The following is a 19,860-nucleotide window of genomic DNA, read 5'->3' as shown; positions in this document are numbered from 1 at the left end:
TTGGGAGATTGACAGTTTCAATTAATAATGAGTTAAAGGGTTACAGAGAGCTGGCAGGGAAGTTGAGGCCAAGGTGAGATCAGCTACGATCATATTAAATGGCAGGGCAGGCGCAAGGGGCTGAATTGCCTACTTATGGTCCTCCATCTTATATCATTGTAGCTATATTGCAGATTGTCAGAGTATGGCCCAAAAATCCATCTGAGTGCTTGCATGCTGTTTCTGTTTGAAAGCACCGCATGTGTATGAAATTGAGACATGTTTATCATCCACACTTTTCTCATAATACTCAGTTGGATAAAGATCAGCAATAGTGACTCTTGTGGAACAGTGATAATGTCCCTACCTCTGAGCCAGGAGGCCCAGGTTGAAGTCCCACCAGCTTCAGAAGTGAGTAATAACATCTTTGAACAGATTGATTAGGAAATATCTAAAGGTCAGGTATGGGAATCCTTGGCTTTCTTTTCCAGCACTGACTAGGCTTGATATAAAGGCCTCTTCTGGATGCCTCAGTATTGCAGCTAAAAGGAAAGCCCTTTTAAAAATTGGTGATAAGTAGTAATAATAAAGCAAATAATTGGTTGGTAGTTAATTATAAATGTAAAATTGTACCTTTTTATAAGCAAAAAAAACTGGTATCAAATTTAAGACACATTGTGTTAGCTCACGTTCAAAAATGACAGTAAATTGGGAAAATTGATTTTAAACAATCTGGGAAGCATTTATATGAAGATTTTTAATAGTGGAAATTTTCCTTTATAAAATATTGACATTTCCAAATTGTAAGTTAACATATTTGTTAAGCAAGGGTCACATTAGTTATACTGAGTTGTGTACATAGACCAGAATCTTGCCAAATTGTACATCTAATAATTTTCAAAACTTTTAAAATTTCCCTCATACGATGTGAGCATTGTAGTCTGAGCCAGCACTTATTGGCCATCAATGGTTGCCCTTGAAGGTTGCAATGAGCTCCTCCTTGAGGAATTTCTTCTTAGAAATTCTCACAAGTTGTGATCCTGAGTTATTTCCTTTAATGAGACCCAGTTAATAATTAGTCAGCTGTGTGTCACTCGAGCATGCTGTCTTTGTGCAGCTGTATATTATTGAAGTAGTGATTTTTGAATAATTGATTAAGGCTGACATTTGTGTGATGTTAAATGGTCATACCCAACCTTAGAATTTTCTTTTCAAATCATCTTGCATGAAACATCAAGAGCATTTGGAGCCACTTTTTAAAATTTGGTATAGTGTGTAAACTGCTTTACAAGTTATCTTTCATTTGACCTTTTAGGGATATATTCGTCAGTGTCGCAAACATACAGGAATGTTTGCTGAAGCGCAGTTAAGTATTATATTTGGGAACATTGAAGATATTTATAAATTCCAAAGGAGATTTTTGAAGGACTTGGAGAAGCTATTCAACAAAGATGAACCTCACCTGAGTGAAATAGGATCCTGTTTCCTTCAGCACGTATGTTAAATGCATCATTGCAATGCTTTGATAGAGATAATTTCTTATCAATTACATCACTGGGGCAATGTTGTTGTTTCCAGCCAGAAAAACAAATGGATTTACCTTCAAATTTCATACATCCAGAACATTCAAATTTCATACTTCAGCTATAACTAAAGTGATAAGATCCATGATTTAGTTAACTAAAAATATTAAAGGTAGTAGTGAACTGAAGTTTAAAATCATACAATTGCATAAAGGTGGATGAGAGGTCAGAAGATTGGACAGAATATTTTAAAAAAAAGCAAGATGCCTTAAAAAAAAATTGAGGGAAAATGTAAATGTGAGATTATGGAGTCATCCAATGGTATCTTGCCAAGACTCCTCTGATATCACCACCTAGATCCAATGACCTCAAGCAGTGAGAAGGACAAGGGCAGCAGATGCATGGAAATACCATCATCTGCAAGTCTCACATCATCAACTTGACTTGGAACTATAACACCATTCCTTATGATCATCACTGGATCAAAATCCTGAAATTCCTTCCCAATAGCACTGTGGATGTCTTTGCATCTGAAGGACTGCAGCTGTTCAAGAAGATAGCTCATCACCACCTTTGTCAGGACATTTAGGGGTGTGAAATAAATACTGGCCTGGGGATTCTCCCATCCCATGAATGAATTTTTTAAAAAATATTATCTTCAGCATATTCTTTATGGTGAGTTCTTTTTTCCCATTCTTGCACCAGCTTTTCATGAATGTTAAATTCCCTCACTGCGGCACAGTTATTAGATGAGTTTGCAAATTTGATAACTTTAGCTAAAGCCAGTTTCGTGCTTCACTCTTTTTGTAATGGAGGTCCCATTCCTGATTATCATTTGTCATGCTCATTTCTTTGTTGAGACTTCATCGTGATACAATTGAGTGGTTTGCTAAGCCATTTTCAGCACACAATTGAGAGTCCACATTTCTGTGGCTCTGGAGTCATATGTAAGCCAGACCTGGCATGGTCTAGATAGATTTCCTTCCCTGAAGGACATGACTTAAGCAGATGGATTTTTCCCAACATTCAGCAATAATTTCATGGTTGTAATTGTATTGAATTCAAATTCATCTGCCTTGATGGGGTTTGAACCCAGTCTTCAGAACATTAGCTGAGTTTCTGAATTAATAGTTTAGCAATAATACCACTTGGCCATCACCTCCCCTTTCACTGAGGAAGTAGCTGACAATGGTTGTACTGAGGGCAATGCCCTGAAAGATCTCCTGTGGTGATATCCTGGGACTGAGATAATTGACCTCCGAAAACTGCTGCCATCTTTCTTTGTGCGAGATATGACTTCATCCTGCAAATTAAACTTCCCCCTGATTCCCATTGAGTCTTTTTTTTCGAAGGCTATTGACAGTCAAATCTGCCTTAATGTCAAGGGTAGTCATTTGCATCTGACTTCGAGAGTTTAGCTGGTTTGTTCGATTCTTGTGAAACCCAAACAGAATGATACTGATTAGATTGGTTCTTAGTGAGGAAGAGCCACTTAATATCACTGACAACGACTCTTTCTGTCATGTTGCAGATACAAGATGTGAAAAGAAGTAATTTGGCATTAACTTTTTTGAATTGATGCAGAAGACATCTGTGAATATGCTCTGAAGAAGTGTTGATACTCGTAATATTTTTATAACTGTAGTGAGGCCGTGATGCAATTTAAAGTGTTGTTTAATGAATTGGTGATGTTTCTTTCAGCAAGAAGGATTTGGAATATACTCGGAATATTGCAACAATCATCCCAGTGCATGTGTTGAACTTGCCAACCTAATGAAACAAAGCAAATATCGACACTTTTTTGAGGCCTGTCGACTGCTTCAACAGATGATTGATATTGCCATTGATGGCTTTCTTCTTACACCAGTCCAGAAGATCTGTAAATATCCACTACAGCTTGCTGAGTTGCTCAAATACACTAACCCTGATCACAGGTATGAGAATTTGAAACATTAAATTCATTTAAACGTGCAGGCCATAAAAATTTATAAATAAGACATTTTCTTTTTCTCCCATTGCTTCAGTTTCTCTTGTGACCAAGTATCATCCTTGACTGAGATTTGCATAATCTAAATGTAAAAGAACAACTTTCAGCACAAAACATTGCACTTAAATTGCTTTATTGGAGTGTCCATCATGTTGATGATCAAAGTTTACTTTATATTGTGTAGCTGTACTTCGCATTGGGGCGAAGAACCTTTTTATAAATAACAATTTGAGATTTGATCAATTTTACTGCTTGGTTATAGAGGGTGGCCATATTCCAGTTTTCCCTTGAACACTAGATATTTCCTAAATTTAAGAATTTTATTGTAGTGGATCACAGCAAGTTCTTATATGAAGTTCTGACATGAAGTTTGGTCTTTCGGCAAAGAAAATAGTGTTGAATTTGGGCTTTCGCTAGATGGTTATGGAAATAAATGATGAAGCTCGCTCACTCCTTTGAATTTATGGGAGAGAGCATAAAAAGTATGCTTCACTCTGGGGAGGAAACAAAAAACGATAGGCAAAATAGAGTGCCTACTCTATTGGCGCAACTTAGAGCTTTACTTAAGGTTTGTGCATTTTAGTGATGGAATCTACAAAACAAAGAAAATGTCTTCTGATTCAAAAGCAAATTTAAAATCTCCCCAAAATTTAAAAACTAATTTTTAATAGATCTTTTTGAAAACTTTATTTCCTGAATGCTTTGACCAAGCATTCCTGCTTGATTAAAAACATAGGAGCAGAGGAAGAGGACTAGGCCATTCAGCCCTTTGAGGCTGCTCAGCTATTCAATAAGGTCATGGCTGATTTGTGGTCTGCCTCTGGTGTGTTTGCCTTGGGCCCATATCACTTTTTTTAGATTAGATTACATTACAGTGTGGAAACAGGCCCTTCGGCCCAACAAGTTCACACCGACCCGCCGAAGCGCAACCCACCCATACCCCTACATTTACCCCTATACCTAACGCTATGGGCAATTTAGCATGGCCAATTCACCTGACCTGCACATCTTTGGACTGTAGGAGGAAACCGGAGCACCCGGAGGAAACCCACGCAGACACGGGGAGAACGTGCAAACTCCACACAGTCAGTCACCTGAGGCGGGAATTGAACCCGGGTCTCTGGCGCTGTGAGGTAACAGTGCTGACCACTGTGCTACCGTGCCGCCCACTTGATACCCTTGCTTATAAAAGCCTGTCCATCCCAGATTTAAATTTAATGAATCAGCGTCCACAGCCAGTTGAGGAAGAGTTCTAAACTTCTACTACAGTACTCTGTGTGTAGAAGTGTTTTCTAACATTTCTCCAAAATGGTTTGGGCCCCTTGCTTTTAGAATCTTCAACCAGAAGAAATAGTTTATCTTTATCTACCCTGTCTTTCCCTGTTGATATCCCGAAGACCTTGATTAGATCACTCTTAACGTTTTAAATTCTCGAGAATAAAGGCCTAATTTGTCTAATCTTTCCTCAAACCTAACGTTGAACTCCAGGGATAACATCCTTGTATACCTGGGTTAACTCCATCCATGGACAAAACATCCTTCCTAAAGTGTGGTTCCTAGATATACACTCAGTACTCTTAAGTGGGACCTAACTAGGGTTTTGTATAACTGCAGTAGACATCTGCATTCCTATACTCCAGGTCTTTAAATGTTAAGGCCAGCATTTCATTAGCCCCCTTGATTACTTTCTGCACCTGCATTGGCATGTGACATTAACGTTGAAGGCAGGTGAATTATTTTTATCATGACTACAATACAGCTGTGCCACTTCCCACCTTTGCCCAGTATTCACAAATACATTTTTTCCAGTTGCAGTCACAGGTTGGTAGTCAGGAAAGATGATCTTGGTCAGTTACTCATTACCTGAATGGCACTCAAATCAAATGTAGTAAACCAACTGATACTAAGGTCAGTTATACTCAGGGCAAGATGGAACTTCTTCTATCTCATTAGCTCAGCTGGTCACAGATTTAACCATGAGCTATGTTTTTTAAAATAACTTCAGTAATTTTTTCGAATAAATGCAGAACAGATGGTACATAGCCAATTGCAGTTGAAAGTTTCAAAGAAAGATGTATGTAGGCACTTCTTGTTTCCTGCTTTATACTGCCATCAAGCTTAAAAAAAATGATGTTATGATCCCAACTTGTGTTTATTATTGAACAGGTCAGATTCCACATTGAAATCTGACTTAATAGACGACTCTTTAAAAGAATTTCTAATAAAGTTAGTTCACTGAAACACAAGCGTGCAATAATGCAAATTTGGTTTTAGCAATAAAACAAAGTTTATTATGCCAAAGAAATAAAAATAGAATAAACCAAACTACTTACGCAAGTTTAAAGATTTCAAGGTGCATAGAGAAATCCTGTTTATGAGTAGGACTCACTGGAGTAACACACTGGAAATTGAGCCCTACTATTCCTAGAATTGTGACAAAAGTTGAAGATTTTATAACATAGGCAAAATTCCTCAATTTACCTGACTTTCAGACCCAGTGTGATAGAGCATGGAAAAGTTCTCAGTACTGAACAGCAGTGACTAATCATTACGAGTAATTAGACTCTAGCTGCAGGTAATTTTCTTATAAACAGTCAGCATGCAACAAAATGAACTATAATTTGCTGCCAGAGGACATGGTAGAAGCAGACACAATAGCAGCATTCCAGAAACACCTGGACAAAAACATGAATAGGAATGGAATAGAGATATATGTATCCTGTAAGTGAAGATAGTTTTAGTATGGAAAGGCAAGACGTATTGGCGCAGGCTTGGAGGGTGAAGTGTCTGTTCCTGTGCTGTATTGTTCTTTGTTCCTGTCCTAACTTGTAATTCCTTTATGAACTCCCCCGTTTTAAGACACAGATGTACAGACATATGGAAACAGGCACGGGTAATAGGTTATTTGGCACAGGGCAAAATCTGGAAAGATGGTTCAGGAGTCTTTTGTTTCCAGCAGCATTCCTCTAATTTTCTTTCCAGCTGCTTAGTATCTAAGATCTGTGTACATCAGCGATTTCCAGAACCAGAAGTCAATGCTGCAATCAATGTGCCATCACTGGTTACCATGTGTAGAACCTTGGAGTGGCTGTGCAGCCTTGCAACTTAGAGGAAACATAGTTCCCAGGTTTTTTTGCTGAGCTATTCCTTATGACTCTTCTGCTGACCAACATGTAGCCTCATTCACTTCTTCAGATGCTTCCATTGATTGTCAGTTCACTTATGAAAGGCTTCTGACCTATCAAGTAAAAATCAATGCTTACAACAAGAATTGTAGGTAGCATAAGCTGGTTTTCTTCAAGCTTACAGTCGGTTTTAACTGCAGAGGAGACCACTCCTGAGCTAGGAAAAAACTGAATACTTCTCCCTCTCTGAAACTGTGCCCAGATCCAAGCTGTAAATTACCTGAGAACCAACCACAGTTGTTGGCAGGAAAAAGGCCTGTGTGATTGATAATTGGTCTGTAGTTCATAGACTGATCAACTTCTTGTTGCCGACAAAAACAGGATCTGTACAATCATTTATCTCCAAATCATCTGCAACTCAAGCTTCAGTTACTGCTTGCTCAGTTGTTTCCATGATGCTTAGCACTGTCATGTTACTTGCTTTTAAAACATATAGCCAACCTTTCAAACTCTGGTCTTAAAAAGCCCACTCTTTCAATCCATAGTTTTAAAAGCAGCAAAAATAAAAAAGATACATTCTTTACAATGCACCACCATTGTCCCTTTTTTCTATTGCCTTTGAGAATGCCTTGAGAATGTGATAGCTTCTTCCTCAAGTCTGCATACAACAGAATCTAAATTTTCTTAGCTTCAAATAACCCCTTCAGCGTTTTTAACCAACTTCTCTGGTCTGGAACTCGCAAACTAAACTCCTTTCACTGAAGTCACCTATTTCCTAACAGTTCTCAAAAATCTTCCCAAACCCACCCCAGGCCGCACAGCAATAGTCTTAGACATCCAACTTCAGACAAGATTTCTGCTGACTCTGAATACAAGCTACTTTCTTCAAGTTATGCGAGTTTTCTCTAAGCCAAACCATCTTTCATAAAAGTAGCCCCTGCACCATTGTCACCAGCATTACCAATCCCTTTGAATGGCTTTTCATAATTCTGCATCGCTAAAACCGAGGCAGTTGTCAGTACAGCTTTCAAGTTTTCAATGGTACTTTGATACTCTTGTGTCCATTCTAATTTTTGACAAATTTGTTAAAGCCGCAAAGACAGTGCTGAAGTTTGGAGTAAGCTTGCAATAAAATCTACTCATGCTAACCTAACACAATTTCCATGTCCCAGTCATGGGAGAAGTTTTTAAAAATTGCCAGTACTTTCACTTCTCTAGACGTTATGTGGCCTTGGTTGACGGTTTGGCCCAAATAATTCCTTTGCTTTGGCAAATTTGTTCTTAGCCAGTTTTATAACTAAGTTCAAATAGTTCAATCAAAAGGTGGTAATGCCCTTCCCAGCTAAAACAATCAAATCATCAATGTAAACAATACAGTTACGTCATCCTTCAATTACGTTTTGGTTTATTGGCTGTTGGCTGACTGCAACTTGAGCATTTTTTGTTCCAACCAACATTGCAAAAGTCAATATTTCTTTGGTTCCATCAAAGGAATTTGCCAGTATTCTTTCAGTAAGTCAATTTTTGTGACACATCATTCATGTACAGTTTGTTCAATGTAGCTCTCCGGTCTTGGACAAGGATATAAATTTTTGTGACCCATCTGGTATTTGGCACATCATAATAGGTATGCTCCTAATACTATGATTCAGTTCAGTGATGTCATTCTGTAGTTAACTTTTTCTTCACTCAAATTCATCCTGCTGGATTGAATGCATAATATTATTGTTTTACAGCTAACAAATACGTTATATTAAGATGAACAGCTAAAACTTTTTTTCCCTAGCATATTCCCATAAATTGATTTGTATTTCTGTATTAGCCTTTTCAAGTCACTTTGGTTTTCTGGGAGATGAAATGTCATACTTTCTAACCTTTCCTAACTACTGTTTTTAGCTAACTGACTGTTGGAAGGTCAGATTCAGAATTTTCAATTTCTAATCCATGCTTAATTGTTCAGATACTTATAGTTCACTCTGTACTAGTATCATTACCTTAAATACATTTTTCTTCTGTCTGTGACCTCTTCAGCATGTTAACATGATACTGTTGCTGATTCTTTCCATTGTATTTGCTGGAGTACTTGCTACATTTCATTGAGTTTCTTTATGATTTGATATGGTCCAGTAAATCTTGCTTTTTAATTGTTCCCCAGAGATAGGTAACAAAGGTAATTGCCTGTCACTAGCAATCACATTTGAAGTTCGGCCTTTTTATTTGCTCTGGTTTTCATTGTTTGCTGAGCACCCTTCAGATGCTTTTTAGCTGTCAGGCATTCCTCACATTTACAGGTTGAAAACATAGTCCCTTGAGTGTTGACTTATTTCTTAAATTAATTTCAGTTGTCCTCTCACTTCCTATCCATATGAGTTCAAAAGGATTAAATCCTGTGGATTCATTAGGAGTGTCCCTAATGACAAGTAGTACGAAAAATATTCCCTAATGCCAATCATTTGGGCAAGCTCTAATTATGGTCTCCTAAGTTTGATATCATCTCTCAAAAATCCTTGAAATTGTGGTGAGAAGTAGAAAATGTATATTGGTTTGTTCCCATAATAATTTTCTTAGGATATTTGTGGCATAAAAGTTTTAAAAGCGTAACAATTCTTCCACTACAATTTTTGCAGTACTTTTCCAAAAAAGGCACTGCTTATGTAATTCTGAATAATGGAATGTTTTAATATATTAGCCTAGGTTTTCCTAATACCCAGTAACCTGCCATTCGGAATTTCATGAGCCAATTATAAAATTTCATGATGATAGTTGAATGGGACAACCATCTGATGGACACTGCCCATTCCTCATTGGCTGGCATTTGAGGTAGTCTTCATTTCCTCATTAATACTTTGTCTTTCAAGTAATAATACACTCTGGTATTGTTTCTGATTAAATCGGAGTACAGTTCTCTTTATTCCAATCCATTTATTGCATTTCTGTTTAAGAAAACAGACTGAGCACATCAGCCCCATTGTCTTTACCTTTATAATTAAATTTTGAAAATTGCATTCAGTAACTGAATTTCAATATCATCTCCTTATTTCATAGCTTGGGCCTGAGATCTAGTCATGACACAATTATAAAATAATCCAGTATGTTTTGTCTATAACATTTCAGTTTCTTTTACTTCCAGTGGTTGTTCTACCATCCTTGGTGATGCCAATATTCTTGAATTTGCCAGGTCATTTCCAAAACTAAAGTCAATTCCTTCTTCATGAATTTGTTTTACTACTTTTGCTATAATTTTTCCATTTACTAAATTGCAGCTTAATCTGACTCTCTATAATTAGACTGATTTGTAACCTCTATGTATTCCACCAATTAAGATTTTCTTCTTCTTTAGCCCTTCTGGAAAATGAATAGTATTATCAGCTAGGATGAATGACTGACTTGATTTACTGTTTCACAATACTTGACTCAAAGCATAAGGTAGTCCCCCGAGTCAAAATACACAGAATCTCTGGTGCTCTGATTCTCCCTGTCACCATTAGAAAAATAATATTTGTGACCGGACTGAGACTCCCTCCGTTTAGTACATTCTAAGGAAATATGTTTTCTTTATAGTACTGCTATAGTTTTATTACCCATTTCCTTTCCTGGTTTTTCTTTCCCCTTATTATTGCAAACTGGCTGTCATTCAAGTTCTAGCAATTGGCTTCAGTATGTTGAATCTTGTTGCAGTAGAAGCGTGTTAACGTTTTGGTTCTAACCTTTCTACTTGTTACTTTGGTATCCTTCTGATTTTTCTCTAAAATTAGAACCTCTTCAATCCTCCCTTGCTCTAACCTGTTTCATTGCCAGCTCATGTTCTCTAACTTCCTTATTTCTTTGGATTTTACTTAATTCGAACTCCCTTTCCATTTCTTTCTTCTTTTGCTTCCTTTCTCTTTAGCTTGGTCTCTATTTTCTCTTTCTCAACTTCCATTGCACTTTTTTTTCTTTTATTGTCCTTTTCAGTTTCAAGTTTTTATATAACTCTTCATACTTGTTTTTTCTCTCTCATTCAAATCCTTTCATTTCTCTTCCTCTAAGTCCAGTCTTAACATTACTAACTGTACCATACTTAATTCCAACTCCTTCCCTATTTTGGGTTTCTTTTTTTCTCCTGTTCAAAATGTTTTTTAATCAGTTGAAGCATCTAATCCTTATGAAAGCCAGTTTTCATTCTACCTTCAATTAATCTGCTAGCGCTCTTGGTTTAGCTTTAGTCAAAAATTTCAAAAAATCCACTGTCTTCCACTTCCAGAATGTTGTTAGCAATGCAAATCTGTCTTCAAATTCCATGCAATAACTTCATTACCCATAGAGCCATTTTATATCCAGAGCCACCACCTGATACTTTAAAACAAACTTCGATCCCTCTTAAATCCAGTGAATTAAAATCCTCTAACCCCGACCCCATTATGATCCTAGCTAATACTGTTACTGAACAAGTCGGATCCCAGACTGAATTCTGGTTTGATAGATTTTTCTTTGGTCTTATGATAAAACCCAAGCACACATTGCAGATTTTGTTTTAACAATAAAACCGAAGTATAATATGCAAAAAAGATATTGAATAAACTATTCACATATAAGGTTAAAGATTTTTAAGTGTTCAGTAAAGTGCAAACCCATTAATTGCAACAGCGTTCCTTGATAGTATTTACATCAGAAAGAATTCCCTTATTTAGTACCTTAATTTAATGGTATCTTCAGTTCCTTGTCTCAAATCTGATTGCCTGTTTCTTGAGTTTTGATACAACTGAGTTTAGACTTCCTCAGCTTTACCTTATCCACTACTGGTCTTGAATTTTCAAACTATACTCTGTACACCCAAAGAAACTATTTCTTAACAGGTCCACAATTTCTCCCTGCTTAGCGATAGTTGTCTTGCCCATCTAACTTCAACCAAGACTTTTATAACCCCCGAAAGTCAAAGGGTTTTCTTCAAGCTGTGGGTGTTTTACTAAGTCAAAGTTATGTTTTGTATCCTTCTACCTGAAATAAAATGGTTCTGTTAGTTCATAAAACTCTGCCAATGGAAATAAAGTCCCATTTAATTCCAGGTTTTTCTCTTTACTGTTTTTAAAATAAATTAACATCACTTCAGAAATAGTGATAAGTTAATTACTAAAGCCTTTTAGTCACTCATGGGCCAAATTTCATGTGCCACTAGTTCAAAATCCAAACTCTTAAAGTAAATGTTATTAAAATGTATATGAATCCCATTCCTTATGTAAATATTTCAAACTCTGTTTCGAGAAACTAATTTTGTTATAACATGAGCTATCGCGAGAGGCTGAATAGGCTGGGGCTGTTTTCCCTGGAGCGTCAGAGGTGCAGGGGTGACTTAGCGGTTTATAAAATTGTGAGGGTCATGGATAGGGTAAATAGACAAGGTCTTTTCCCTAAGGTTGGGTGTCCAGAACTATAAGGTTTAGATTTAAGGTGAGAGGGGAAAGATTTAAAAGGGACCTAAAGGGCAGCTTTATCACCCAAAGGGTGGTGCATGTATGGAATGAGCTGCCAGAGGAAGTGGTGGAGGCTGATACAATTGCAACATTTAGAAAACATTTGGATAGGTGCATGAATAGTAAGGGTTTAGAGCAATATGGGCCAGTAATGGCAAATGGGATAGAGTAATTTAGGATATCTGCTGACTCTCTTGTTCTAAATTGTATTTGGTGTAATTCTAGAAACCTTTGTTATCATGGCAAACACTCATGAAATCTGTTACTGTTCCACAGTGATTATGAAAACATCAGAGCTGCATATGAAGCAATGAAGAATGTAGCACATCTGATTAATGAACGTAAAAGACGATTAGAAAGTATAGACAAGATTGCTCAATGGCAAGTGTCCATTGTAAACTGGGAGGTCTGTATTATATTTCTGTCTTGTAATTCAATTGCTTTCATTTAGAAACTTTAGAATATTTCTATTTGTCTTTGACAAGCAGCTCAAAAATAATTGCTGAGATTTGCTGAAATCTCACTTACTTCAAATTCTCCTAGAAATATATTACCTGAGAAAATGCAATGGGAAATGTCTCTGTTACATTCCAAAATTTCTTTTTGCATATTATACTGCATACAAAGGTGTAAAAATGCTAGTAGTGAAGTAAATACTTGGTTTTAGTGTAAAATTTGAAAAGAGACAGATCTCCTATACAGTTCACACTATTGCATTAAGCAAGGAAACTCTAGTCACATTTTGTAGTGTTTCATGGTACAATGACACTTGCACACCATGGCTTAACATGAACTTAGGTTTTTAAAAATGAGATTCATAAATTGCATTGAAAAACTTTCATTAAAGTCAATCATTTATCCAAATCCTCCAGTGACAGGAAGAGAATGGCACTTATGCTACTAATAAAATTCTACAAATTTGTGTGAAAAATCTACTATTAGTACATGAACATTCTGCAGATCCTTTGTTTCACATCTGGAATGAGTTCTGTTACTTTATTAGCAGCTCCTTGTGGCCTCTACTTGTACTGCAAAATCTTAGGAAATGAATGCATTGAACACTACCTCTATCGAATATTGAACTAATGCTAACTCAATACTCTGTTGACTGAATAGCACACTACAGCTATATGTATCATGTTGTTGTCTGTATGTTTTTTCAGGGACAAGATGTTTTAACTAGAAGTTCAGAATTGATTCATTCTGGCGAGTTAATGAAAATCTCATGTCAAGGAAAGAGCCAACAAAGAACATTTTTTCTGTTTGACCATCAGTTATTTTTCTGTAAAAAGGACTTGTTGAGACGAGATATGTTGTACTACAAAGGACGTATTAACATGGATGAGGTAAAAATACTGGACATAGAGGATGGTAAAGACAAGGATTTTAATGTTAATGTGAAAAATGCCTTCAAATTGAGAAATAACGCAATGGAGGAAGTCTACCTATTCTGTGCCAAAAAGCCAGAAGACAAACAGAAATGGCTCCAAGCATGTATAGACGAAAGAAAAAGGGTGGAAGAAGACCAAGAAATGGGTAAGCTTGATATCTGACATTACTTGAGGATAAATAGTTGCAGAAATTGATTTCCTGTACTCCAAAATCAATAACCGTTCTTCGCAAAAGAATCGTGGCAGAAGGTTTTTTATGTATTCTTCAACTGCAGAGCTATAGGACAGTGTGTAATAACATTGCCTGAGGATATAATTTTGCTCTGTGGGCAGCCTTTTAGCTGGGGTTTTAAAGTACAGGAAGAATGGTTCATGGACTCCATTTCTTGTTTAGATTAGATTTTAGATTACATTACAGTGTGGAAACAGGCCCTTCGGCCCAACAAGTCCACACCGACCCGCCGAAGCGCAACCCACCCATACCCTTCTATTTACCCCTTACCTAACACTACGGACAATTTAGCATGGCCAATTCACCTGACCTGCACATCTTTGGACTGTGGGAGGAAACCGGAGCACCCGGAGGAAACTCACGCAGACACTGGGAGAACGTGCAAACTCCACACAGTCAGTTGCCTGAGGCGGGAATTGAACCCGTGCTAGCCACTGTGCCACCCACACGGTGCTGACTCTTTTGTTGAGCTTGTGATCTTGGTTGGGAGAAAGAAATGAAGGTCAGAGGTTATCTCCTTCACAGTTTTATCCAAGCAATTTACTCTGTAACACTGGAAGGAGCCTAGGTCCAGGCTATGTGACTCACCTATGACCCAAGATATGGTTTCTGGAAGATAGAGAAAGTATGAAAAGGATTTCAAAGTTGAATTCAGTGATGGTTCAGATTTATTTGACAACTAAATATTTAAAAGCCATAAACAATTGCTGATGTGATTAATATGCTAACATGTCATGAATTGTAGTAGCGACTTCAAATTAATTTAAAAATTCTTAAGGGTTCTTAAAAGTTGAAGAAGATGGCTCACACAGCCACTGCAACTAGGGATAGCAATAAATGCTAGCCTGGACTGATGCCCAGATACCACGACTTAATAAAGAAATCATTCAAGCTGAATTGAAAAGCTTTGTTACTATGAATGTGATTAAGATTCTCCTTATTTAATAAAATCAGGTCATCTAAGTATAGGTCAGTATGTTAAAGACAAAAATGTAGTGGCATGATGGTTTGCCAAAAATAAAAACTGGAGGCATTGGAACTGTATCATACATCAGAAATCATTTGAACAAAAATTAAGTTAATGTTTCAGTAAGGATACCATCTTTACCAGGTGCTTTCATTCACCTGTACAAAAACATTAATGTTAATGACTGAACAGACCAAAAGGAAACTCAGTTGATAGTATGCTTATTTCTTTCTAAATAGTAGTATGTAGATTGAACTCCCACTCCGGGTCATGAGACCAAAACCTAATGCATTGCTTAGAGACTATTGTGCAGTTGCAGATGTTGTTTTCTGAGTTAGACTTTGTTAGGGCAAATAGTCCCTCACTTTGAAGTGGACATAAAAATACCTCAGCACAATTTTAACGAAGAGCATACTAAGGAAGTTGGGAAGGCTTTTAATTAAACTGAATGGGAAAGGAATCAGGTATGAAAAAGATGGTGGGCAACTGTTAATTAAGCTCTTCTTACAGCTTTCATAGAGTCATTGGTGCAGTGGATCTGAAATCACACATAGACCAGAACAAGTAAGGATAATAGATTTCTTTCTCTAAACAACATTCATGAGGGCTCTTCAAACGACAGAACAATAATAATTGATGATAAACTGAAAATGAAAAGCTGAGTAGGATGCTATGGAGACTATCAAATGTGATTGATCAAAATGCAGCATGTGATATTGCTTTTGCACAGTGACAAGAATGTACATTTAAGCCTTTGCACCTATACACAGTGCTAGCTTCATCAAAATTAAGCGGGAAAGCAAGTAGTTCAAGGCAAGTGCTTATTTTAAGAAAAGCGATCATTGCTTTAGCACCAGTTTCATGCACTGACTGAAACGGAAAATTTACAGCTGTGATTGATGACAATGCATTCTGGGCAAGACCAGGAAGAACAGTTCATTCAAAATTGATTTTTCACTCCAGAATCCATGGATAATTTTCTCTCCTCTTCTGCAATATTGCAAAAATGCAAATTTTTTTTGGTCAAGTATATTGTGGGGCTTGTTTATAAAGGTAACATATTAATGAAGAATTTTCTTTTGCATTAATCTTTCAGGATTTGTAATACATGAAAATCAGAAGAAACAAGCAATGTTAAATGCCAAAAAATCCAGGCATGGGAAAATGAAGAGTAAGTAGAAAAGCATTGATATTCTGAGACACCACTAAAGTTTAGAAGATTGATTTTTATTTAGTTATGGGATGTGGGTCACTGGCTGGGTTAGCATTTACTGTCCTTACCTAGTTGCTCTCAAGAAGGTGGTGATGAGCTGCTGCCTTAGGCTGTTGCTGTCCAGTTTCATTGTGTAATAAGGCAAAATATTTAAGGAGATCCCACAGATTTTAGATTTGAGGACTGTTTGTGATTTTTTTTTAAATGAATGAAGTCAAACATTTAGCATTTTAAAGACTTGAAAATTAAATAAGTAAATCAAATTGAGTTTTATTATACAGGCTATCAGGATTTTCCAATTTAAAAATAAAAATCATTGTGACATTACAGCATTTCTGAGAATTTCTTAGTATCTTACCAGTCTTTTAGGTCTATGACCAAGTATTTATTTGGTTCAAATGTAAACAAAAGAGCTGAATTCCAGAGGTGTGGTGAGAGTGACAGACCTTGGCATCAAGATGCCGTGGCAAAACTGGAATCACAGGGTATCAGGATGATGGGGACAAACTCTCCACTGCTTGAAGTTATACCTGGCATAAAGGTTGTTGGAAATCTTTACAATAATTTCTCAGGGTAGTGTCCAAGGCTCAACCATTTTCCATTGCTCTGTCAATGCCTCCCTCTGTCATAAAGTTAGAAATGGAGATGTTTGCTATTGATTGCACAATGGTCAGTCCCATTCGTGATGACTCTGATATCGAAGCATGTTCAAACGTAACAAGATCTGGATAATATCCAGTCTTGGGCTGACAAGTGGCAAGTAAAATTGGTGCCCCACAAATACCAGTCAATAATCATTTTTAATAAGAGAGAGTCTCCACCACCCCTTGATATTCAGTGATGTCACCCTCCCTAAATTCCACAAGATCAACATCCTTGGAAGTACCATTGACCAGAAACTCAACTGGACTTGCCACATAAACACAGTGGCTACAAGAGGTGGTCAAAGTCTAGGAATACTGCAGCGAGTAACTCTCGGGCTGAGTCCCCAAAGTCTGTTCACCGCCTAGAAAGCACAAGTCGGGAGTGTGATGGGATACCGGTGCAGCTCTAATCAACACAGGAAGTTCGACACCATCCAAGACTAAGCAGCCTGCTTGATTAGCACTGCATCCATTCCCTCCACCACTGATGCTCCACAGCAGCAGTGTGTACTATCTACAAAGATGCACTGCAGAAATTCACCAAAGATCTTCAGACCTTCTAAACCCATGACTACCTCTGTAGAAGGGCAAGAGTACAAACACATGGAGACACAACCTCCTGCAAAGTCCCTTCCATGTCAGTCACCATCCTGACTTGGAAATATATCACTATTCATTTAGAATCACTGGGTCAAAGTCCTTGCGGTTCCCTCCCTAAGGACACTGTTGGTCAATCTATGGCGCATGGACTACAGTGATTCAACAAGGCAGTTCACCACCATCGTCTCAAGGACAACTTGGTCCAGGCAATAAATGCCAGCCAGCCAATGAATCCCATTTGCAAATTTAAAAAGAAAATACCAATCAATGAGATATTGAGCTAATTCTATTGTATAATGCAGCAACTCATGATTTTCTTACTTTCTGACTGATGGTCAGTCCTCTTGATAAATGTAAGCTGATTTAGGAAAATAAAGCCATTTGCACAAAACAAAGCTAAGGTTTTGAGTTAATGTAATTTGGGAGATGAATTGCCTTAATGTAGAAGTAAAGTCACAAGAACCACATTTGATGCAGTTAGCTATCAATGCATGCATGAGGGCATGCACGTTTGTCTTGTTCTTTAGCTTGATTCTGACTAATTGACCTCAATAACAATTCTCTAAATTTACTGTTGTAGGGGTGAATTATAGCGGATTTTCTGCTCCTCCTCCGCATCAATCTCTGCATCCAATCCACCAGCGACATATAACTGTGCCTACCAGCCTTCCTCAGCAACAAGTGTTCGTATTGGCTGAGCCCAAACGTAAAGCTTCCCCCTTCTGGCACAGCTTTACCAAGTTGACTCCCTTTAAGAAATGAAAATACAAGTTACCACAAACTGAGAAAAATTAAATCAGTCACTGGCGTTTAAGGGTTCTGAGAAAAATATCCAGCTCTGAGAAGTTCAACAATAAAGAACTATCAATTATGTACATTACACTTTATTTCTACCCCCACCATAGCCCAGTTGAGGCCTTTCTGACAACTGTGTCAGCCAAGCAGTGAAGATAATAGAACTATGTGGCAAGCATTCACAAAATCCCAAGCTTCAAAATGTACTCTGAACTCCTAGCATACTCCAACTGATTATTTTACAGGTGATGTGAATTATTTTCAATAACTTTGAAAAGCATTATTGTTGAGAACAGTTGCCATTATTTTACCATGCTGTGTCTGTTCATTCCTTTCTGTGCATTTGTATTTGACCTCTTTATTTGCCTTGCTATTCTATGGAAAATAGAAATTAAAATTTGCAAGTACCCAGTTGAAATGCGAATCTATTGTAAAATTATTCAAGTAAGTGTACCACAATAATGAGAGCTGATGCTGGTCAGTATATGCACATTTTAAGTAAGCAAATGTTTTGAAGTCTGCAGTATAAAAAGCACGTTGCATATTTTGTGGTTAGAATTATAATGGAATTCCATATTAATATGGAAAGAAATATAATTTTTTTTGTAATAGTGTCTGATATGTGCTTTAAATGCAAATGAATGTATATGAAATACTTCATTGCAATGAAAGTGCCATCTTGTGCTCAAAAGGGAAACTAAAGTTTATTTTTTCCTATTGGATCAGTATTTCAACCTGTCCAGGCCTTTAAAGTTCCTTGTTTACTTGCATTGGAAAGCACAATAGGACTTCTTTCTCATCTGAATGCAGCAAAAATTATTGGCAGTAATGCAGAGTTAATCTCTTCTTACCATTAAAAATGAAGATTACCAAAACAAGCATATGGAACTCAGTGCTTTTTGTTTTATTTTCCTGTTTATGGCATGGACTATAAGCACCAAATCCAAACTACTGTGTCACCAATTCTAGCTGGAATGTTTCTTAGTGAAAACAATAATAACTCATGGTTTCCAGGAATGCCGTGCAGCCTTAGATAAGCATAGCATCTTGAAAATGTGTCAAACTTCTTGGCTGTATTTATTTTAAGTCTTGTCTTTAAACTCTGCTGTCTATAGCAGCAGTCTCTTTGTTTTGCTGCTGTTGAAAATCTTTTTTTATGAAGGATGTCTTAAAATTTTTAAATGCTCTTAGATTTTATTTATAACAAAAACATTTTGAAAGCATGTATCTTGAAATTACAAAGGAAACCGGTTGTTGGGGTAATGTTACTAGCAAACTGCAGTGCAGCTTTTATGAACCAAAGAACATGGTGACTAGTTATCACTCAACATTGCATTACACTTTGTGATTTTGAAAATATCCAGCAAATGGATACTTCCAAATTATCTGCAATAAATGGGTTGTTCTGTACATAGTCAGGATTTGTGTGTCTTGACACCTTTATTGAGACTGGTTTTCCTCTTACGATGTTACCACCTAATATGTGATATCTGGTATGTACTGTTAAATTTCCACGCAGTCCTCTGATGAGAAGACCACTTCAAAACCATGTAATTGACTGCTGTACAATATTAGTATTTTGAGCATAAATGTACATAACTAATGTAACTTTTTTTTTGTAGATTAGTTTTTATGTTGCAGTGAGTGATTTATCTGCAGTTAATGTAATAAAACAATTGCTTAAAAAGTCATTTATTTTGGTGAAATAAATATGATTTTCTTGTTCCATACAAGGCTTGTTTACTCTTAATTAACACAATATGTAAAAAGGCTGCTCTTTGTGATTTTGGTCAATCAATATGACAGCCTGAACTGTATATAACAGTGGAATACCTTGCCTTATTGCATGATATGTTTTTCTCATTATTTTTAATGGTTCCAACTTCCAAAGAACTTAGACCGTTGAAGTATTTTCAATGTATTGTAACGTAAGAAATATAACAGCCAATTTGCA

At 36.9% G+C, this 19,860-nt stretch overlaps 1 protein-coding gene across 7 annotated transcripts in view; it reads left to right on the top strand.

Annotated features, from left to right (window-relative positions):
• Window positions 1-19,636, top strand: part of LOC122550755 (spermatogenesis-associated protein 13-like) — a 265,136-nt gene extending 245,500 nt beyond the window's left edge. For 6 of the 7 annotated variants that reach the window (XM_043691970.1, XM_043691966.1, XM_043691967.1 and 3 more), the window contains 6 exons: window positions 1,295-1,474; window positions 3,204-3,436; window positions 12,341-12,470; window positions 13,228-13,600; window positions 15,751-15,825; window positions 17,692-19,636. In XM_043691970.1, coding sequence (XP_043547905.1) covers window positions 1,295-1,474; window positions 3,204-3,436; window positions 12,341-12,470; window positions 13,228-13,600; window positions 15,751-15,825; window positions 17,692-17,873 — 1,173 coding nt within the window. In that variant the 3' untranslated portion in view covers window positions 17,874-19,636. The remainder of the gene's footprint in view (window positions 1-1,294; window positions 1,475-3,203; window positions 3,437-12,340; window positions 12,471-13,227; window positions 13,601-15,750; window positions 15,826-17,691) is intronic. The other variant, XM_043691968.1, reaches the window with a different exon arrangement.
• The last annotated feature ends 224 nt before the right edge of the window (window positions 19,637-19,860 follow it).

This window comes from Chiloscyllium plagiosum, chromosome 6 (assembly GCF_004010195.1).
Source record: "Chiloscyllium plagiosum isolate BGI_BamShark_2017 chromosome 6, ASM401019v2, whole genome shotgun sequence".
NCBI lineage: Eukaryota > Metazoa > Chordata > Chondrichthyes > Orectolobiformes > Hemiscylliidae > Chiloscyllium > Chiloscyllium plagiosum.
This window is presented reverse-complemented; position numbering and strand designations above follow the sequence as displayed.